Source organism: Callithrix jacchus, chromosome 15 (genome assembly GCF_049354715.1).
Source record: "Callithrix jacchus isolate 240 chromosome 15, calJac240_pri, whole genome shotgun sequence".
Lineage (NCBI taxonomy): Eukaryota > Metazoa > Chordata > Mammalia > Primates > Cebidae > Callithrix > Callithrix jacchus.
The window spans coordinates 44159442-44176192 of record NC_133516.1 but is presented as its reverse complement, the minus strand read 5'-3'; the positions used below and the strand labels follow the sequence as shown (position 1 = coordinate 44176192).

The 16751-nt window shown below is 50.6% G+C and overlaps 1 protein-coding gene across 2 annotated transcripts; it reads left to right on the top strand.

Moving 5' to 3' along the window:
• Positions 1 to 8693: 8693 nt before the first annotated feature.
• Positions 8694 to 12560, top strand: FEZF2 (FEZ family zinc finger 2). Of its 2 annotated transcripts, none has more exons than XM_035275981.3 (5): positions 8694 to 8967; positions 9319 to 10234; positions 10580 to 10714; positions 10910 to 11042; positions 11917 to 12560. In XM_035275981.3, exons 2-5 carry the CDS (start codon positions 9377 to 9379, stop codon positions 12174 to 12176), a joined length of 1386 nt encoding a protein of 461 aa, XP_035131872.3. In that variant the 5' UTR covers positions 8694 to 8967; positions 9319 to 9376; the 3' UTR covers positions 12177 to 12560. The 2 variants fall into 2 exon arrangements, with proteins under 2 accessions (XP_035131872.3, XP_035131870.3); XM_035275979.3 differs by having other exon boundaries at positions 9290 to 10234.
• Positions 12561 to 16751: the final 4191 nt, after the last annotated feature.

The following is a 16751-nucleotide window of genomic DNA, read 5'->3' as shown; positions in this document are numbered from 1 at the left end:
GGACACACAAGACTGACAAGCCAGGCTTCTAGCTTGATCTGATTGCAGAAGCCACGCTGCTTCAAAGACACTTAGCCCTACAAAGCCTAGAAAGGAGTTTTATGTTGTGTGATAATGTCTTAAGAAATGCCCTGCTCCAAGGATACCCAAGTTCCACCTAGGCCAGAAATCTGTCTCTAGAAAAAGCACTAAGCAAAGAGCTGCCAAAGGGTGAATCTACCCACACATCATGGAAATGCCTGCAGAAATTCATTATTTGTGATTTTAGCCTGTAACTTCTGCTGGAGTGAGAAGTTTTTAAAATTTGTTAACCTACTGCCAGGGAATTCTTTGGGTTTGTTTCTGGTTGCTTGTACTTTTTTTTAACTCCACCCTTTCTGAGAGTCTTATTATATCACTCCACCATGCCCATCATCCGTTCTCCAATACTCCAATAACAGCACATAGCTGGTTTATAGAGGATACTTACTTGTGCATGCCTATTGGTTGAATGATAGAATGTAAGTTCCATGAGGGCAGGGATTGTTGTCTCTTTCAGGAAGCACTGTACATATGGCATCTAGATGGTGCTCAGATTAGAAAGGCTCAAGATACCTAAAGGCTCAAGATGGCTAACTAATGAATGAGCTATATTGCCTTAGATCCTATCTCCTCTCAGTTTTTCAGGACAAGAATTATCTTTTTAGTTTATGTGAATTGGAGCACCAGCTTTTACTTTTTCCTTGCCCCCACCTTAATTGCTTTAGATGTAGGTTCTTGGTATCTTTCTTGAAGTGCCGAAGTCGAACTTGTAACCTTTGCTCCTGGCAGGATTTGCAAAGGAAATTGGGTTTGCACAAAGAGATTGTCAAGTATTTGGTTTGTTTTCTGTGTTCCAAGGCTTTTTCTTGCTAAAATAAACTTCTCCACCCTCTCCCAGAGCAAAATTGCCAGTTCTGCTAACTGGGTCACTTGCCAAGGAGCCAACATTCTGTCTTTTTTAGCCCTGGTCTTGTCTAGGGCCAAGACCCAGTGAGTTGAGCTCTAAGGACTTGCCAAGGCTTTCTATTAATGCCAGTTCCTACAAGCATCCCAGACCCTGTCCTCCTGACCTCAACCAGATCCTCCACCTCCAAAGGCAACCTGCCAAAGAGTGTCTCTGGAAAGTTTGAGGCAGTCTCTAGCCTGAAGTCATTCACCTAGAACGCCAAGGCAAGTGGTACAGGTTCAAGTTCAAAACTGCCACCCCTCTGTTGAGGTTGTGGGTAAGAAGAACGCTTCAAATGAGCTCCCTTGATTAAGCATTCTTGAGCTTATATAAGGTTCCCTGAGAAACTGGATCAACTGCCCAGCTCAAAAGACAACTCTGTTAGAAGTTTGGATGCAGCTTGATTTAAAAATCTAAATAAGAGGCCAATTAATCGATGTTGTTGTCTGGTCCAGAGAAAGAAATTAAAAGAGCATAACTCAAGAGACAGGTGAGGAGTAGTGTCTCTTTGAAGAATTGGGGAATGGAAGCAAGTCAAACTAACTCATACTGATTCACTAATTTAATTGATGTATAGATATTATAATACATATAGAAATATAAATAAGTATACTCAACAGATAGTTAGAAAAGTATTCAAATAATAAATGTACATAGCTTGATGAACATTCACAAACCAAAACCCAGATCAGGAAACATACCTTTCTCAGTACCCCAGAAGCCCCTCTCTTCCATCCCCAAATGTTGCCTATTTTGAATGGAATCATGTAGTACCAAGTATTTGGATCTGGCTGCTTTTGCTCAACATTATTTTTGAGACTCATTGATGCAGCCAAGTGTAGCAGTAGTTTGTTGATTCTTACTGATGTATAGTATTTCATTATGTGAGCATACCACTAATTATTTATGGGCTCCACTCTTGACAGTTATTCAGTCCATTTTCAATTTAGGGCTATTACAAATAGTGCTGCTATAAACATTCTATACGTGTGTTTTGGTGAACACAGGTATTCATTTCTGTCGGGCATATACTTAGGAGTGGTGTTGCTGGGTCATAAGTAATGCAAATACTCCACCATAGTAGATTCTGCCATGCAGTTTTCCAAAGTGTTTGTCCCTATTTCCATTCCACCAGCAGCACAAGCCAGTTGTTTAGTTTTGGGTTTTTAGCATGGTGTTTAGGAGTACACCTCTGAAAACCTCTTCCAGTTACATGAGCTTGGACATGCTACCCAGCCTCCAAGAACCTCAATTTTCCCATATGTATGATGGAGATATCTATTATATACATGGCTTCATAGGACCATGTTAAGGACTGACTAAGGTGGGTATCAAACTTAGTGCTGTGGCATATAATAGGCCCTCAATAATAAGTAATAGTCTACTAATTGGTACCTAGCTTCATCCCCAAAGAGAGAGAGTCTGTATGTGCCTTGAAGGCAGCCATGGAAGCAGAAAGAAAAGATTGATTCCTTTTTGATTAATGGATGCTCTCTTCGCAGTATTTTTAGAGTTCTCATTTTGTCTTCACCTAGGTCAGACTATAAACGCCAGGGGTGGAGCATCAGGGATCTTTACCCAGGTAAAGAAAAGATGGGATTCTGCTGAGAGCCCCAGAGATGCGGGCAAGTGAGAACTTTTCCGTTTGCCGTACAAACGGGAAGTTCTTACCAAAGCCAAACAAAACAGAGCCGAGAGTTTCGCTTGCAAAGCGATCACAACGCTTCAGGTTATTCAGTGCACCATCCAACTCAGACCTACATTGCCTGGCAAACTTACAGAAGTTTGGGGAAATCTGAAATCGGTTTCCCTCACCCCTGTATCCCTTCCGGTCCCTTTTCCCTGCCGGCTTAACTCCTGCTCTCAGCACTTAACGCTAATACCTTTGGGCAGGCTCCACTGCGGAGTTTAACCAGCTGCCAAGTTAAATAACGCGGAGGATCCTAAGCCGTCTTCCCAGGGAGTCGGAAACCGACATCTCTCAACTACGCAGGGCCAGTCAGTCACCAAAACGCCTTTTAATTTTAAATATACATATACATACACGTATGTGTGTGTGTTATCGCATATATAAAAATATATCATCGTCGTTCTCTATAAGCGATTATTTCATTTGGGTTGCACACCAAAATCGCGAGGCAAGTGGAAAACTCAGGTAGGCGAGACGACTTCCTTCCCTCACTGCGCCTTACAAAATGACACGTCGGCTGGCAAATTGCTGCACGCGGGTATTGGATCAGATTCCTAATTAAATAGCATTTCTAGCGATGGGTTGTCGATAGTATACAAGTATATATATACATATAAACAACATGCGTATATATGATATGCATATATATGTTTGTGAATATATATGCATCCAGGGCAGAGAGGAAAGCACCAAGCTTGCACGGGTAGAGTGCAGATCTGCTCTTTTAGGAGAGTTCTTCTGGCCTAGAAGGGCGCACGCTGCCCAGATTTCCGAAGACTCAGCGAATGTCCTCTGCTGTGATCGCCGCCGAGGGAGTTGGGAGGATCCTGGAAATCATGATAGGTTCGCGCCGCCCCTCCCCCTCCGCCTCCGCCCAGGGCTGCAAAGCCGGTTGCCCCAGGCTAATAGGCGCCTTTCCTGCGCCAGAGTGAAAACTAGTCTGTGGTGCATTGAGATTTGCAAACCAGTCCCTGAATGCCAGGGGCGCTGCAAAACAGCCGCCGGGTGCAGTGGGCCGGGCGCTCGGCCACCCTGGCTGCGATCATCGCAGCCTCCCAAAGGATGCGGGCAGATGCAGACGGCTCTGGCCCATCTGTCCCTAAAGGCCTGGGACTGTGCTCGCGTGCTCCACGAGGGTACCCGAAACCTGGGAGCTCTTCGGCGCGCCGGGCCTCGGGTATCTGGGGCTCTTTGTCTCCCGACAGCACTAATCCTGAGAACAACGCGCACCGAAGGCGGAGGCCCCTGTGCTTTGGACAAGCCCGCCACGGGCAAGCCAGTTCGAATGTTTTCAATAAAATGCTTCCTGGGGAAAAAAGAGAGGATCGCAAAAGAATTTCTCTTCAGAAGTTAATCTATTTTCAGCAGCGGTTAAGCGCGGCACCAAGTAAATCAGATTCTAAATGTTCCTTTGGAAAGAAGGAAGAAAAGAAGAAAGGAAGGGAGGAAGGAAGGCGGGCAGGAGGGAAGAATTAGGGAGGGAGGCAATAGGGAAGGACATTCCTTAAACCATAAAGTTTGTTTTAGGGTTGGTTTTTATTTTCCTAGAAAAAAAAAAATGTCAGGAAGGAGCGGGGTGCCCAGTGCGTGTTTCCCCAAACTCGGGAGCCGTGAGCAAGCCTGCTCCCTCCAAGCTGCTCAGCTCCCTGGGGAGATGGCATACACAGGGCGATGTGTTATGTATTGCAACCAGATGAGAAAATAATCACGGTTTTAAAAATAATAGTGCCCCTTGTCATCCAGAACCAAGATATGCATGCCACCGCGGCTGAAATTAGAACACCTTTATGGAGTGGAAATGCTTGCCTTTTTCTTCTGTGGTGCAAATACGTGAGCTTTTTGCGAAAGAAAGGGATATTCTGAGGTGGACTACACCGCGAGAAGGCATCTGCTAAGTTATTTGTCCTAAAGTGAGGGCGATTTCTGACATTAAAAAAAAAAAATGTTTTTTAAAGCAAAAGTCATCATTACAGTGTTTCGGGCTAATGACCATAAAATGGCCACTGGGAAGGGGCAGGAGGAGAGGCTCCGCTCCATCCGCGCCAGTCATATTTAATATGCTTCCCATAAGAGAAGCTCCTGTAAAATCAATAGACAACCGCCAGCTGTGCTTAAACCTGCGATTTCAATTAAAACACTGCGCTCCAGTCCTTGAGGATGGGCCCAGGTCCCCAATCAGTGGTGTGCCGGTCTCTTGGCCAGGGCGCAGCGTCGCACCGCAGCGGATCCCAGAGGTCGCCGCCCGGGTCAGGCCCCGCAGAGCCGCGGACTCGCCGGGTCTCTGCGCCCTGCTCTTCCGCGTGGGAAGGACACAGGCCGCCGAGGGGCTTCAGGCCTCTCTGATTCTGTGTTTCCCTGCCGCCGCCGGGAGGTTGAGGCCCGAGCCAGGGCCAGATGGCAAAGAAGCCAAAGCGTCCGGTTCTAGGCTGAGGCGCTCGGAATGAAATAGTCCTGGGGCTGAGGTTTTGGGCTGGGGAAGGCGCCAACGTGGATTCGGGTCCAAGGGGCTGTGCGTGATGAGCTGCAGCCCACCCCGTGGAGCGCAGCGGACAGCCAAGGGCCTGGGCGCCCGGGTATTACCCCAGCGCATCCCAGGACTCCCGCCCTGGAGCAGAGCACGCGCTGCGGCCTAGTAGGCCTTGCTTGGGCCACCACCGCGTGCCTCCTGGTCAGGCAGCCTGCTGGGTCCTCCTCTTGACCCGAATGCACCAACACCTCCAACGTGGAGCGTGTGTACCAGTTTGGGTTGGGAAAGGCACTGGGACTTCCAGAATGGCACCATAGCCTCAGCCCACTTCTATTGGAAAATCATGCTTGAGGGACAGACTTCTTGTGGAGGGAGGGAGGGATAAGATCACTTTATTTTCCGTAAATGAATCCACAACTCTGAAACATCTGCTTAGCCCTGGAGCCCGTGTTCCCCTTCATGTCGAGTTATTTCGGATTTTCCTTTACTGAAAATGTGTAGATAGAAAAAAATCATCCCAATCCCACAGAACCCTTCCATCAACTCTCTAAAATTGTGAAATTTTAATTTCTATAGTTGTCCCTCTTTACCAAAAAAAAAAAAAAAAAAAAAAAGGCAGTTCAGCCTCAAAGCAAACAAACAAAAAGATGCTGCATATAAGAATGAATCTGGAGGATTTGGGGACAGCGAATGGAAATCTCAGCACTCCCTCCACCATTCGCTGCATTTCCCCAGTCCTCTATTATTCTGCCTGAAATCATCTCGTTTACAGAAAATATTTGTTTGCACTATTAGTTGGTACTGGAGTTAATTACTCAATGTGTTAACGTGAAGTAATATGTATAAAAGTAGGATCAGTGTTTATTGTGTGGGTGAGCTGTTGAGCGGTGCTTGAATAAACTGCAATTAGGGTTAGATAGAGATTAATTAACATGTGAGTGGCAAGGTGTAAAATAGTTTCCAACCCTCCACTTCAATATAATCTGCAGGCGAGGGAAGGAGAAGTTTGTGGAAGCTAATTAAATACTTTCATAAAAGCCAGTGTATTCACCCAACATTTGGAAAGAGAGGCGCATTAGGGGCAACTTGTTTTTATCCAAATGTTTTCCTTCTGTGGAGGTAGCACTCCTTTGTAATGGCGGAGAGAGAGAGATGGCTTATGCAGCCACAGAAAAGGGATAGAAATGGCAAGGCAGGTTCATGGGAAGCCCTTGGAAGCTTTTCAGCCTGATGGAGCTTTCAAACCAGCAGATCTTTGGAGCTGCTGCGGAGAGCAACAATTACTCAATTTGGAAAAAGGGCTGGGGTGCAGTACTGGTGGCAAACGGGATCCACAGGAGAGTCGGGATAGAAATTCAGGTTTTGAGATGCTGCAGGTGTATTGATATTGTTTCAATGTTGGGGTGAGTTGGTTTGTTTCATGTTTGGTGGGAGGAGGGAGTAATCTGTGCTCTTGTGTTCACATTGACACAGGGATGGGGGTACCTTGGGTATGCAATTCTGTCTCTCTGAATATCTTCTAAAGTGTGGGGTATACGGAAATGTTCTCCAGAAGAGCAAGCCTCTTGGCTTAGAAATTTGGAAGTTTGGGGAGGGGGTGGGAGGGTGACATTAAGGGAACAGACTCATGATTGCGGAATTTGGGGGCAGTTTCAGAGTTTGGCAAAGTGAGAGCAATTAGCCTATTGCAGTCCACCCCCAGGCCACTTTCCTTCAAGGACCTCTCTCTGTTCCCTCTCTTTTCTTTCCAAGTACACGTTTCCTTTTCCTTACCTGCTGTGTCCAAATCCTGTCTAAAATTGAACCTTAAAGGAGCTGCAACTGGATGGTGAGAGTAGAAGGAAAGAGAAGTTCTTAAGGGAAAGGGGGAGTGATTTGCCTGAAGTTAAAACTAGAGCTTTTCTCCCCCGTCCCTTGACATTCTCCAGGGATGTTTCCCAGCACCCCGGAGGGGCCTAGGAGGGGTACTCCGTCCCCTCAAGACTAGATCCTGGGTGAAGAAACAGGGTTTACCTCTACCACCACTTTCTCTGGCTTCACTTGATCGTGTGTCTTTGGAGATGGAATTCACTATCAAACCCTGTTTGCTCATATTATACCCACCGTAATCCTCTTAAACTGTGGTTGCGGCTACAAAGCTCGTGGTCTTGCAAAAGCTGGCTGGCAAGATATAATTGTCTCGTGAACAAAACCGGCCAAAAGTTTTCAAAAAACCCCTGCACCCCCTCCTCCCCCTTTCCTAAACCTAATTCTCTCGCTCGCTCTCTTGCTAGCCATCCCCCCCTCCCCATAAGAACCCTCAGCCTCGACCACTTTTGTTGTAGCCAAGAGCACCCGGCCTGTTGAAAGTGCTGGAGCGTCTTTGAGCAGTTTGTTGTGATACGCAGGTGGAATGGTCTGCAAACAGATGAATTCAGCCCCTCCAAACCAAGCGCGGAGCGCTCTGCTTTTGTGCGCCAGGCACAAAACGCTGAATTCCTCCGAACTTACTTGGGGCCTGTCTAGAAAAGGGTCTTTTCTTCCCTCTGCTTGTACCTCTGGCCACACTAAGTCTCTGCCCGCCCCCCTTCAGGCCCCCTCCCTCTCCTCTCTGATAATCCTTCTCTTTATTTTAGAAAAACACAAAACCCGGTTCCACGCGGTGCTTTAGTGGCTAAAAGTGAAAGAGCTGCCTTGGCAGAATTCAGCTCTATGAATCACTTCGGAAAATTGGTTCGACTGAATGGCCTTAGGAGGAAAAACGTTTTAATAGGATCCAGGGGAGGTTCTGCTGTTTCAATCTGCTCCTTAAACAGGTGGAGATTGGACCTTCTCAATTATACAAACAGTAAGTACCCATCAGCTGTGAGAGCTGCCCTCCGAATCCTCACCGCACGCAGCCCTAAACCAGAAGCAGATCCCGGCTTTGCCTCAGAAACCCGATCATAAGTCAACAATTATGATCTATTAGGATCTCCAAAAGTCTTCCAGCTCTCGGTTTAGTCTCCCCTAGCCTCAGACCCAGAGCTGGCCAGAAAGCTGGGGGAGCACCCGCGCGGCCCCGAGGCCCCCGAGATCCCGGTGCGCGGCCTGGCTCTACGTGACGCTTCGGGGTCGTCCTTAGGCGGCAGGAGCTCTCTCCCGACCTGCGACGCCAGCCAAGGCGAGCTCATTGCTTTTGCATAAATTAATATTTCCCCATTAACAAGTTCCCCCCTCCAAATGCGGCGCCCGCGTCCATGCGCCACATCCTAATGAGGTAATTATCATTTGCGCGTGTTCGGGGCTGGCGCAGGTTCCGTGGGTAAATGGCAGTTTATTAGCACGATGGCCAGCTCGGCTGCGGAGGGCTAAGGGATACTTCAGCTACTAGACTGACACCCTGGGGCCCTTTGGGGCGCCGCGTCCGGGACCCCTCGCCCTCCGCGCGTCCCCCAAACCTGCAGGCCTCCAAAGTTGTGAATCACGCACGGAACTCTGCCTAGGTTTGGGTTTGGGTCCCCCCCCTTTTCCTTCCACCGGCAAAACCATCACGATTCCTCCCCCTCCCCCTCCTGTCTCTTCCCTCTTTCCCGATTCGCAAACCGCTCGCACTTTCCCGAGGGGAGAGCGGGCGCCAGTTGCCTCCTTTTAAAGTTTGAGGGGCGGTGGTGGCGGCGGCCGGCAGGCGCGGGGGAACACAGGGGCCGCTACGGGAGCCGCGCCGCCGCCCATGTCATTCCACTTCAAGTGACTTCATGTGATGTCAGCTGAATGTAAAAGACAGTGATCTCACGCGGAGGGGAAGATGTTTGCCATCAAAATGTGACAGAAGAGACACTCTGCATGGCTCGGAACGCATCTCCTTGGTGGTGGGGGAAAGAGGTAAATGCGAGGTGGCTCTCCGGTCTTCTTTAACTTTGCCCCTTCACTGTCCAGCTCCCAGCACGCGTGGCAGAGGCCCGGGTCCAGGGAAGGGCTCAGGGGGGTTAATTTGAGACTCTTTTCTCACCCCCTCCTCCTTTTCTTTTGTAAACCCTCCCCCTTCTTCCCCCTTTCAAAGTCCCAGGGCAGAGGCTGGTGGGTTCCTTTGCGAGCCGGGTTAATGGGCGGTAATTTGGTACCCTTGGGTGCACTTTGTTTTGCCCCTGTTCATTTGAATGCAAATGGGTGACCCGGGCCCGACTAGGTGCTTATTAAATTGCAGTTTTCCCCCCTGCCTTTTCCGGAATGCAGACTTAGAGGAGAGAGGCTGCGCCCTGGCCCAGCCTGGCTCGGCTCGGCTCCGCGCGCCATGGCAAGCTCGGCTTCCCTGGAGACCATGGTGCCCCCGGCCTGCCCGCGCGCCGGAGCGTCGCCGGCCACTTCCAAGACACTGGCCTTCTCCATCGAGCGCATCATGGCCAAGACGTCGGAGCCCCGCGCGCCCTTTGAGTCCCGGCCTGGAGCGCTAGAGGCGGATGGCAGCCAGGGCAAGAAACTGCTCAACCTCTGCTCACCGCTCCCTTGTATGATCCCCCTCCAGCCCCTAGGCTACGAAGTCCCGTCAAAGACACTGCTCAGTTACTCGGAGCTCTGGAAAAGCAGCCTCCGGGCGGGCGGCGGCAGTGGAGGAGGCGGCGGCGGCGGCGGCGGCGGCGGCGGCGGGGGGGCCCCAGTGTGCGGCGCCAGCGGCTTGTGCAAAACCAACTGTGGCGTGTGCTGCAAGGCCGAGCTGGGCCTGGCGCCGTCTGCGCTGCCCGCGGGCAGGGTCATCAAGCCGCAGGTCATCAACCAGGCCGTGGGGCTGCCGGCCAGTGGCTCGCTCTACTACTTCAACTACCTGGACTCGACCGCGTACCCGCCGTCTGAGCTCCTCAGCGGCCACCTCTTCCCTTCTGGCCTCCTCAATGCGCAGGCCCCCGCTGCCCTGGCTGCTCACCCCAAGCTCTTTCTGCTGGAGAACGCCAAGCTGGCCGGCCTGGCTGCGGACAAGTTCCCCCATCCGGCTCCCTATCCCCATAAGGAGCGCTTGCCGGCGCCGCTGGAGCAGGTACTGAAGGAGAACTCAGCCCTGACTGCCGAACGCGGAGGCGTTAAGGGCCACAGCAAGCTGCCAGGGGGCTCCGCAGATGGCAAGCCCAAGAACTTCACCTGTGAGGTGTGCGGCAAGGTGAGGCCCAGGGTTCGGGGAGCCGGGAGGGGCGACCGGCGGCGGCGGCTTCCCTGGGGCAGCGTGGAACGTCCCTTCTTCGAACTGAGGAGTTTCCCAGCAGTTGACTACCCAAATTGGGAGCCTAGTTGGGCCTCAGTTTCCTATTCTGTAAAGTGGGGATGCCCTTGTCAGCGGCCACACAGTATAGGGGTAAGCAGCAGTTTGGGAAGCACTTTACAAACTGGAAAAGGCTCTGGGTTCTGAAGGAGATGTTGACTGGGGGAGGTAGGCTGTGCCCCCGCCCAGGGCTGATTGAAGACCCTCGGACAGACGCACCACAAGGCCCCCCATGTCTTTCTATAGGTGTTTAATGCTCACTATAACCTCACCCGCCACATGCCGGTCCACACCGGAGCCAGACCGTTCGTGTGCAAAGTCTGCGGCAAAGGCTTTCGCCAGGCCAGCACGCTTTGCAGGCACAAAATTATCCACACCCAGGTACGTGGCCCCCGGGGTCGGGCCCAGCACGCGCACAACCCCCAGAATCTTAATAACATTGGGGATAGAATGTTCAAAGATTATCCGTTACCCCCTAGGGTTGAGTGGGGGAGGGGGTGCCCCTTCCAGGTGTCCCCGAGGTGGCCTCTCCGGGCTAGGGTCTTGGCCTTACTGTGCGTGCCCCTCTCTCCGCAGGAAAAGCCGCATAAATGCAACCAGTGCGGCAAAGCGTTCAACCGCAGCTCCACGCTCAACACTCATATCCGCATCCACGCGGGCTACAAGCCCTTCGTCTGCGAATTTTGTGGCAAAGGCTTTCACCAAAAAGGTAACGTGCCGGGCAAGGCCTTCTCACCTCACGTCGGGACTCGGGTCGCGTCTGGCTGGCGGAAAGGCAAAGAGGGATCTGGAGAAAGGAGGCAAAAGCTGCAGGCGCGGGCGAAGCATTTCTTTAGAATCGGGTTGTGCCTGGTGTAGGGGAAAGCTCTCCTAGCGGGGTTAGTAGACCATGCTGTATACAAGCTGGGTGCACCGAGAGACTCCGAATTCGGGAGGTGGGAGGGAAGTAAGGAGACAGAGGGAAAGGATGTAGGGGAAAAAAAAGAGGAAATTGCCCTATAGAAAAAGGTTCCTTTTGTATCCGGGACTCCCCTTTCAAATGAAAAATATTGGAGGCAGAATCAGTCTCCCAGGAACAATTTAAGACTGGGGGAAACTGGTATGATCCTTGGCCACCAGCTGGGATTTTCTAAGGCACTTTTGGATCTCCAGGTGGTAGTTGGGGCACGAGAAGGAAGTAACTTTAAAAATGAGAAGGCAAAAAAAAAAAAAAAAGGGACGAAGCCTGGGTTCGTGCGAATTTCTTCTAGCGAGGCATCAGCCGGGAGAAGGACTCGGTGCGTCTCTGGGCTGCGCAAAAGTTTCCCGGCCGGCGGAGCACGGCGGGAAGGACGCTGCACCGGCCTCTGTGATGGGCAGGGCAGGAGTGCAGAGCGGCTCCGCGGGATTCAGCCTCGGTCTAGTCGGGAGAGCACCCGGCTTGACGCTTACGAAGTTTGACAACTTCTTCACTCGAAGAGGTCGCGCCCGCCTAGCCAAGCGTCGCGTTTTTTGAGCAGGCACCTGGGCTGCCCTGGGATGCCCGCCTCTTCCTCCCCACCATTCTCCATACCCCCACTTTTTTTGTTTTTGATCTGTTGTAGGGAACTACAAGAACCACAAACTGACCCACAGCGGCGAGAAGCAGTACAAATGTACCATCTGCAACAAGGCCTTCCACCAGGTCTACAACCTGACCTTCCATATGCACACCCACAATGACAAGAAGCCTTTCACATGCGCCACTTGCGGCAAAGGGTTTTGCAGAAACTTTGACTTAAAGAAACATGTGCGCAAACTCCACGACAGTGTGGGCCCTGCTGCCCCCTCTGCAAAGGACCTGACTAGGACAGTGCAGAGCTGAGAGCTACTGCTTTGCCCTTCCTTCCCTCCCTGTACCACCCGAAAACAGATCACACATATAAACTTATTTCTAAAATTAAAAGAAAAGAAAACTATAGCAGAGAGGCTAAAATCTATTTATCAAAACCAGCATATTTTTGAAAGCTAAACGTTTCCTCGATGACTGGCAGCAAACTCGTGGCCCCCACCTTTGTATATTCAGGAAACTTATTTAAATCCAGGCCTCCGCTTCTCCTGGGGCAGCCAGTTTTAACCCCACCCTGTCACCGTGAGCGCCCCAGAAGATCGCGGCGCCCATAGCCATCTTTATACAGCCATGTAAATCCTCCTGTACAAGCGAACACGGAATATATACATATATAACTCAATAAACAGAATTATTAGTGCGCGTTTTTTTCCCCCCTCTACCCTCGCGACGAGGTCAGCTCAGCAACCCCAAAGAACGAGAAGGACTTAGGTGTTGATAGCATTTCCTTCCTAAATGCAGTAACTTTGGGGCGCTGGGGCCAGGGTTGAGGCTAAACCGGTGTTCTTGCTACCCTTGTGTGCCAAGGACCCCAGGAACGAGAGCGAACAGGCCTACGGCGGCCTACAGGAGGTGCCAAGTTTTTATTTGGTGACTGTTCAGACGCTTGGGATTCTGGGTGTTGCCTTATTTGGGTAAGCAAATTCAAATAAAAGGGTTAAACGCGACTGGGTGTTGGGGAGCAGCTTTTGGGATTGTCCTTGAGCAAAGCGCCACGCCCTCGAGGGTAAGTGGTCGACTCACTACCGCACCAGAGTGCTTCTGGGCACGTCCCCTTCTCCGGGAGACCTAAGGAGGGTAATCCCTGCTCCCAATCTCCCTTGGCTGCGAGAACTGGAGGCTAAGGGTCCCCAGCCCAGCCAGAGCCCCGGGGCCCACTGGCCCGCGCCCTTGGTCTGGGGCTGGCCTCCGGGTGCCGTGAGCCCTGCCGCGGGAGGGCGCGCCCGGGCTCCCCGAGCTCACTGCGCCGCCGCCGCCGCCGCCGCCGCCTTCTGGGTCCTGATTACCGCTCCGTTAGTCCATTTCCTGAATAGCTGTCTCTGCCGCCGAGCACGCTGATGAAATGATCTCACGCTTGCTTTCTAAGTAATGACCCAAATTAAGAGAGAAAACAGAGACCCTTCAAACAGCATTACATTAATCATCTAATCATTCCCAGGAGGGGGCCGGCCGCCGCCGCCCCGTTTGATCCGAATCTGGATAATCAAGAGCTCGGATTACTGGCGCGTCGCGCCGGGGCTCCCCCCCCGACACACACTTTTAATATCCGCGCGGCGATTCAGCCCACCTCTTTTGGAACAATGTTCCCCAGCGCCAGGAGGAAGTGCGGCGCGGGGCCCGGGAGTGCGCTTCCACGAAACCGCCCCATTGAGGGGGCGAGTGTGGCTGGGGGCTGACCCCACGCGGATTTCCAGTGCGGGTGGATACTATTTGAAGGGAAAGATGCTTAATGCAAAGGGCACTCCCTCACTCCCGCAAGTAACTCGGAAAGTGACTGGAGTGCCGGTTAGCCCAACACCTGGTATACAGTAGGCGCTCAGTGCTGAGAGTGCCAGTGGTTTCCACAAGCGAAAACCCTGTTATTTCCCGAGGGCTTGCTCCATGCTAGGAACTCAACACACATCCTCTCGAACGGTAACTACAACCCGCAAGCTGGGCATGACTATTCCCACTCTACAGACGGAGAAATAGAGGCAGGGACGAACTATATGACAGGCCTGGGGTCACCAGGCTTGGTAGAGCAGGGATCCGAACTCCGGGCTTTTAGGAGACCTACGCTTCAGTGGAGGAAGAATCTCGGGGTTGAGGTCCGGCGAAAGATACACTGGGGCAGGGTGGAGGTTCGGTCACGGTCAGCCAACGGTTCTGTCCCCTCCCGCCGCCCAATTCGCAGACCCATTGCGCGGGGAAGGAGAATTGTCGATTTTGTTTGCACAGAGGACGGCGACAGCTTCCTCAGGCTGTCGCGGGGGTATTTTTAGTACCTCCGATTCAGAAATAGGAACGCGTACATTAGAATTCCATTTCCTGAAAGGAGAGCGTCCTCGTTTTTTTGTATTCCTCCCCTCCTCCCCTCAAGTCTAGGAAGACGCAGCCAGGGGAGGGGGGAAGAGGAAGCGAGGGGGAATTTAAATGTTAGCTCGTTCTGGCTGCAGTTCGCTGAGGGGAGATTGGGACCCAGTAGGAATATGCAGATTTAACTCTGAAATCTCGGTGGATGCCACAAACCCCAGGAAACCCCAGGATGGGTGAGGAGGACTTGGCGGCTAAGGATATGAAAATATCGCCTTGCTTTTCCCAGACATCTATCCCCAGGGAGAGTGCAGGCCGGTTTAAGGAGTCAGCATCCTTTCTTTGACCTCAGATAGTATAAAAGTGTTTTATTAGCGCCTCCCCCCCATGATGTCTGGGAGATGTTGGGTGCTCTATGACAGTGCCCTGTGACAGCCATCTCAACCAAAATCTTTTCCTTCCTCTGGAGAGGAGCCTTTGCAAATATGGTTCTTGAAGACCAAACAATGACCCGGGCAAGCCCACCTTTTTCTTAAATAGCTCCAAAACTTTGGGTGAGGGACAGATACCACAAAGTTTAATGCAAAGTCATCCTCTTTTAAAAGTTATGGGAAAAGTTGGTCTGCACGTGGAAAACAAAGTCAAGTTCTCTTTAAGAGGGAAAGATAAATAAAAGAGGGAATGCCAGACCACACCACCACCACTACCTCCCAGGGAAAGAACTTCCTAACCATCAAGTGAGAGAACATTCTTAGAGAAAGTCTGTAATAAGTTTTCATGAAGAGAGACTCAAAGGGTCCTCCATATCATAAAACTGGAGAAATTTGCTTCCAGGCTTACAATTCTGAAGAGGGGTGGGGGCGTGCTTGCTTGCAAACTAGGCAGCAAATAATATAAAACTCATGCGTAGAGGTGGAGGCATTTCTCTCATGGACTGCTCATCTCTGCAGTGGCGGGGGAAGGAACATTAACTGTAGCTCAGGGGTAAAACTTAGTAGTTTCTTGCACACTTCAGCATCCTTGAGGTTGTTTCCTCATAATCTGATTGTTACTTAACCTTCTCACCAGCTTCTGTCAATTCCTCCCACCTGAGAAGGTGTTATTTCGCATCTGGCTGTAATTGTAGATAAACAGACTTCTCTGTATCTGTGGGGCTTGGTTCTACTTTCCACAAGTTTGAAGTCACTCCCAGGTTTAAGATGTCAGCTTCCTTCAGGTGCGGGATTCAGGAAAGGATTCCTTCACCTGAAAAGTAGTGCGAGAAGAGGAACCTTCTGCCTGAATTACAAAACACCTTTCGCAGCCGGCACATGTTCTAAAGCCAACACTAAGCCCTTTCAGTAACCATCTTAGCTATTCATCCTTCTTAGTTATTCACCGTGCATCGGAATTGATGGGTGAAAGGCTCTGTTTCTGATTTTCCCCCTCTTAATATTAAACTGTTTACATGACTTGTAGTTTAAAATATTAATACATGACTTCAACAAGGTAGTCATCAGCTGCATATTAATATTCTAACCTTGATTAAATTGAAGAGGCCGCCCTTAAAAAATATTTTTAAAAAATCAAATTGCGGGGGAGGGGAATCCTGTCACAGACACAAAAAAGACTCCAATTATCTTTTCCCCTACAAGATGTTTGTTCTGTCCATGACTGCTCACACTTCAGCAATCTTGCCAGCAAGACTCAAAAAAAAAAAAAAAAAAAAAAAAACCTTCTTCCAAAGCCACAGCCTTGTACATAACAGATTGTACAGTCCTATTGCCTTAGGCGGGTTAGAGGTTCCTCTCTGCAAAGAGTGACACAGAAAAGTTGCCAACATCCCAGACACATTTTGGGGGGCACTGTGCTCCTCCCTGCCTTAGCCGCAGAAGTGATCTAGATGGTCCCCATTTTGGTATTTGGCTCACAAGCGCGTAGGCGGCTGCTTGAGCCAGGCCCAAGAGTTACAGCAGTAAGGCATCCAGGTGTGCTGGTGGTGAGTGGGCCCGGGGAGGGAAAGAGGTGATAAGAGGGAGGGCGGGGAGGGGGGCTGCCAAAGAGAGGACAGGAGTCTTGAGAAAATGCTGGGAAATAAACAACCTCAAGGCAGCTGCGTTGCCCTTTTCCCTGCACTTCCCTCTCAAACGTCTGAGCAACCAGTTTGCTCCTAGAAACATGTTAATTGCCAACGGAGCTCATTAAGGCATGCACATGCAAAACACAGCAAGAAAGATTAAATGGACAAAAGCGCAATAATGAACTGTCAACAATCGGGCCCATCTACGCGACCAGGATCACTCAAGAATGAGGCATTTAGAGGCAACAAAGGATTGTCTGGGACAGGAAGAAAAGACGACCTAGACTTTTGTTTAGTCAACACAATTGATTACAAATGAGAGATTAACAGGATAGCTTCAGATTTTTTTTAAAAGAGGCAGAAAGAAAAGTCCAATTAAGTCCACCGAATGTTAACTACATTGCGTTCCATGCCTAGCCCCAAAGAAATTCTCATTAAACCATCCCTGGCGATCCCTTTTGGAAAGTAATTTGTCTCCC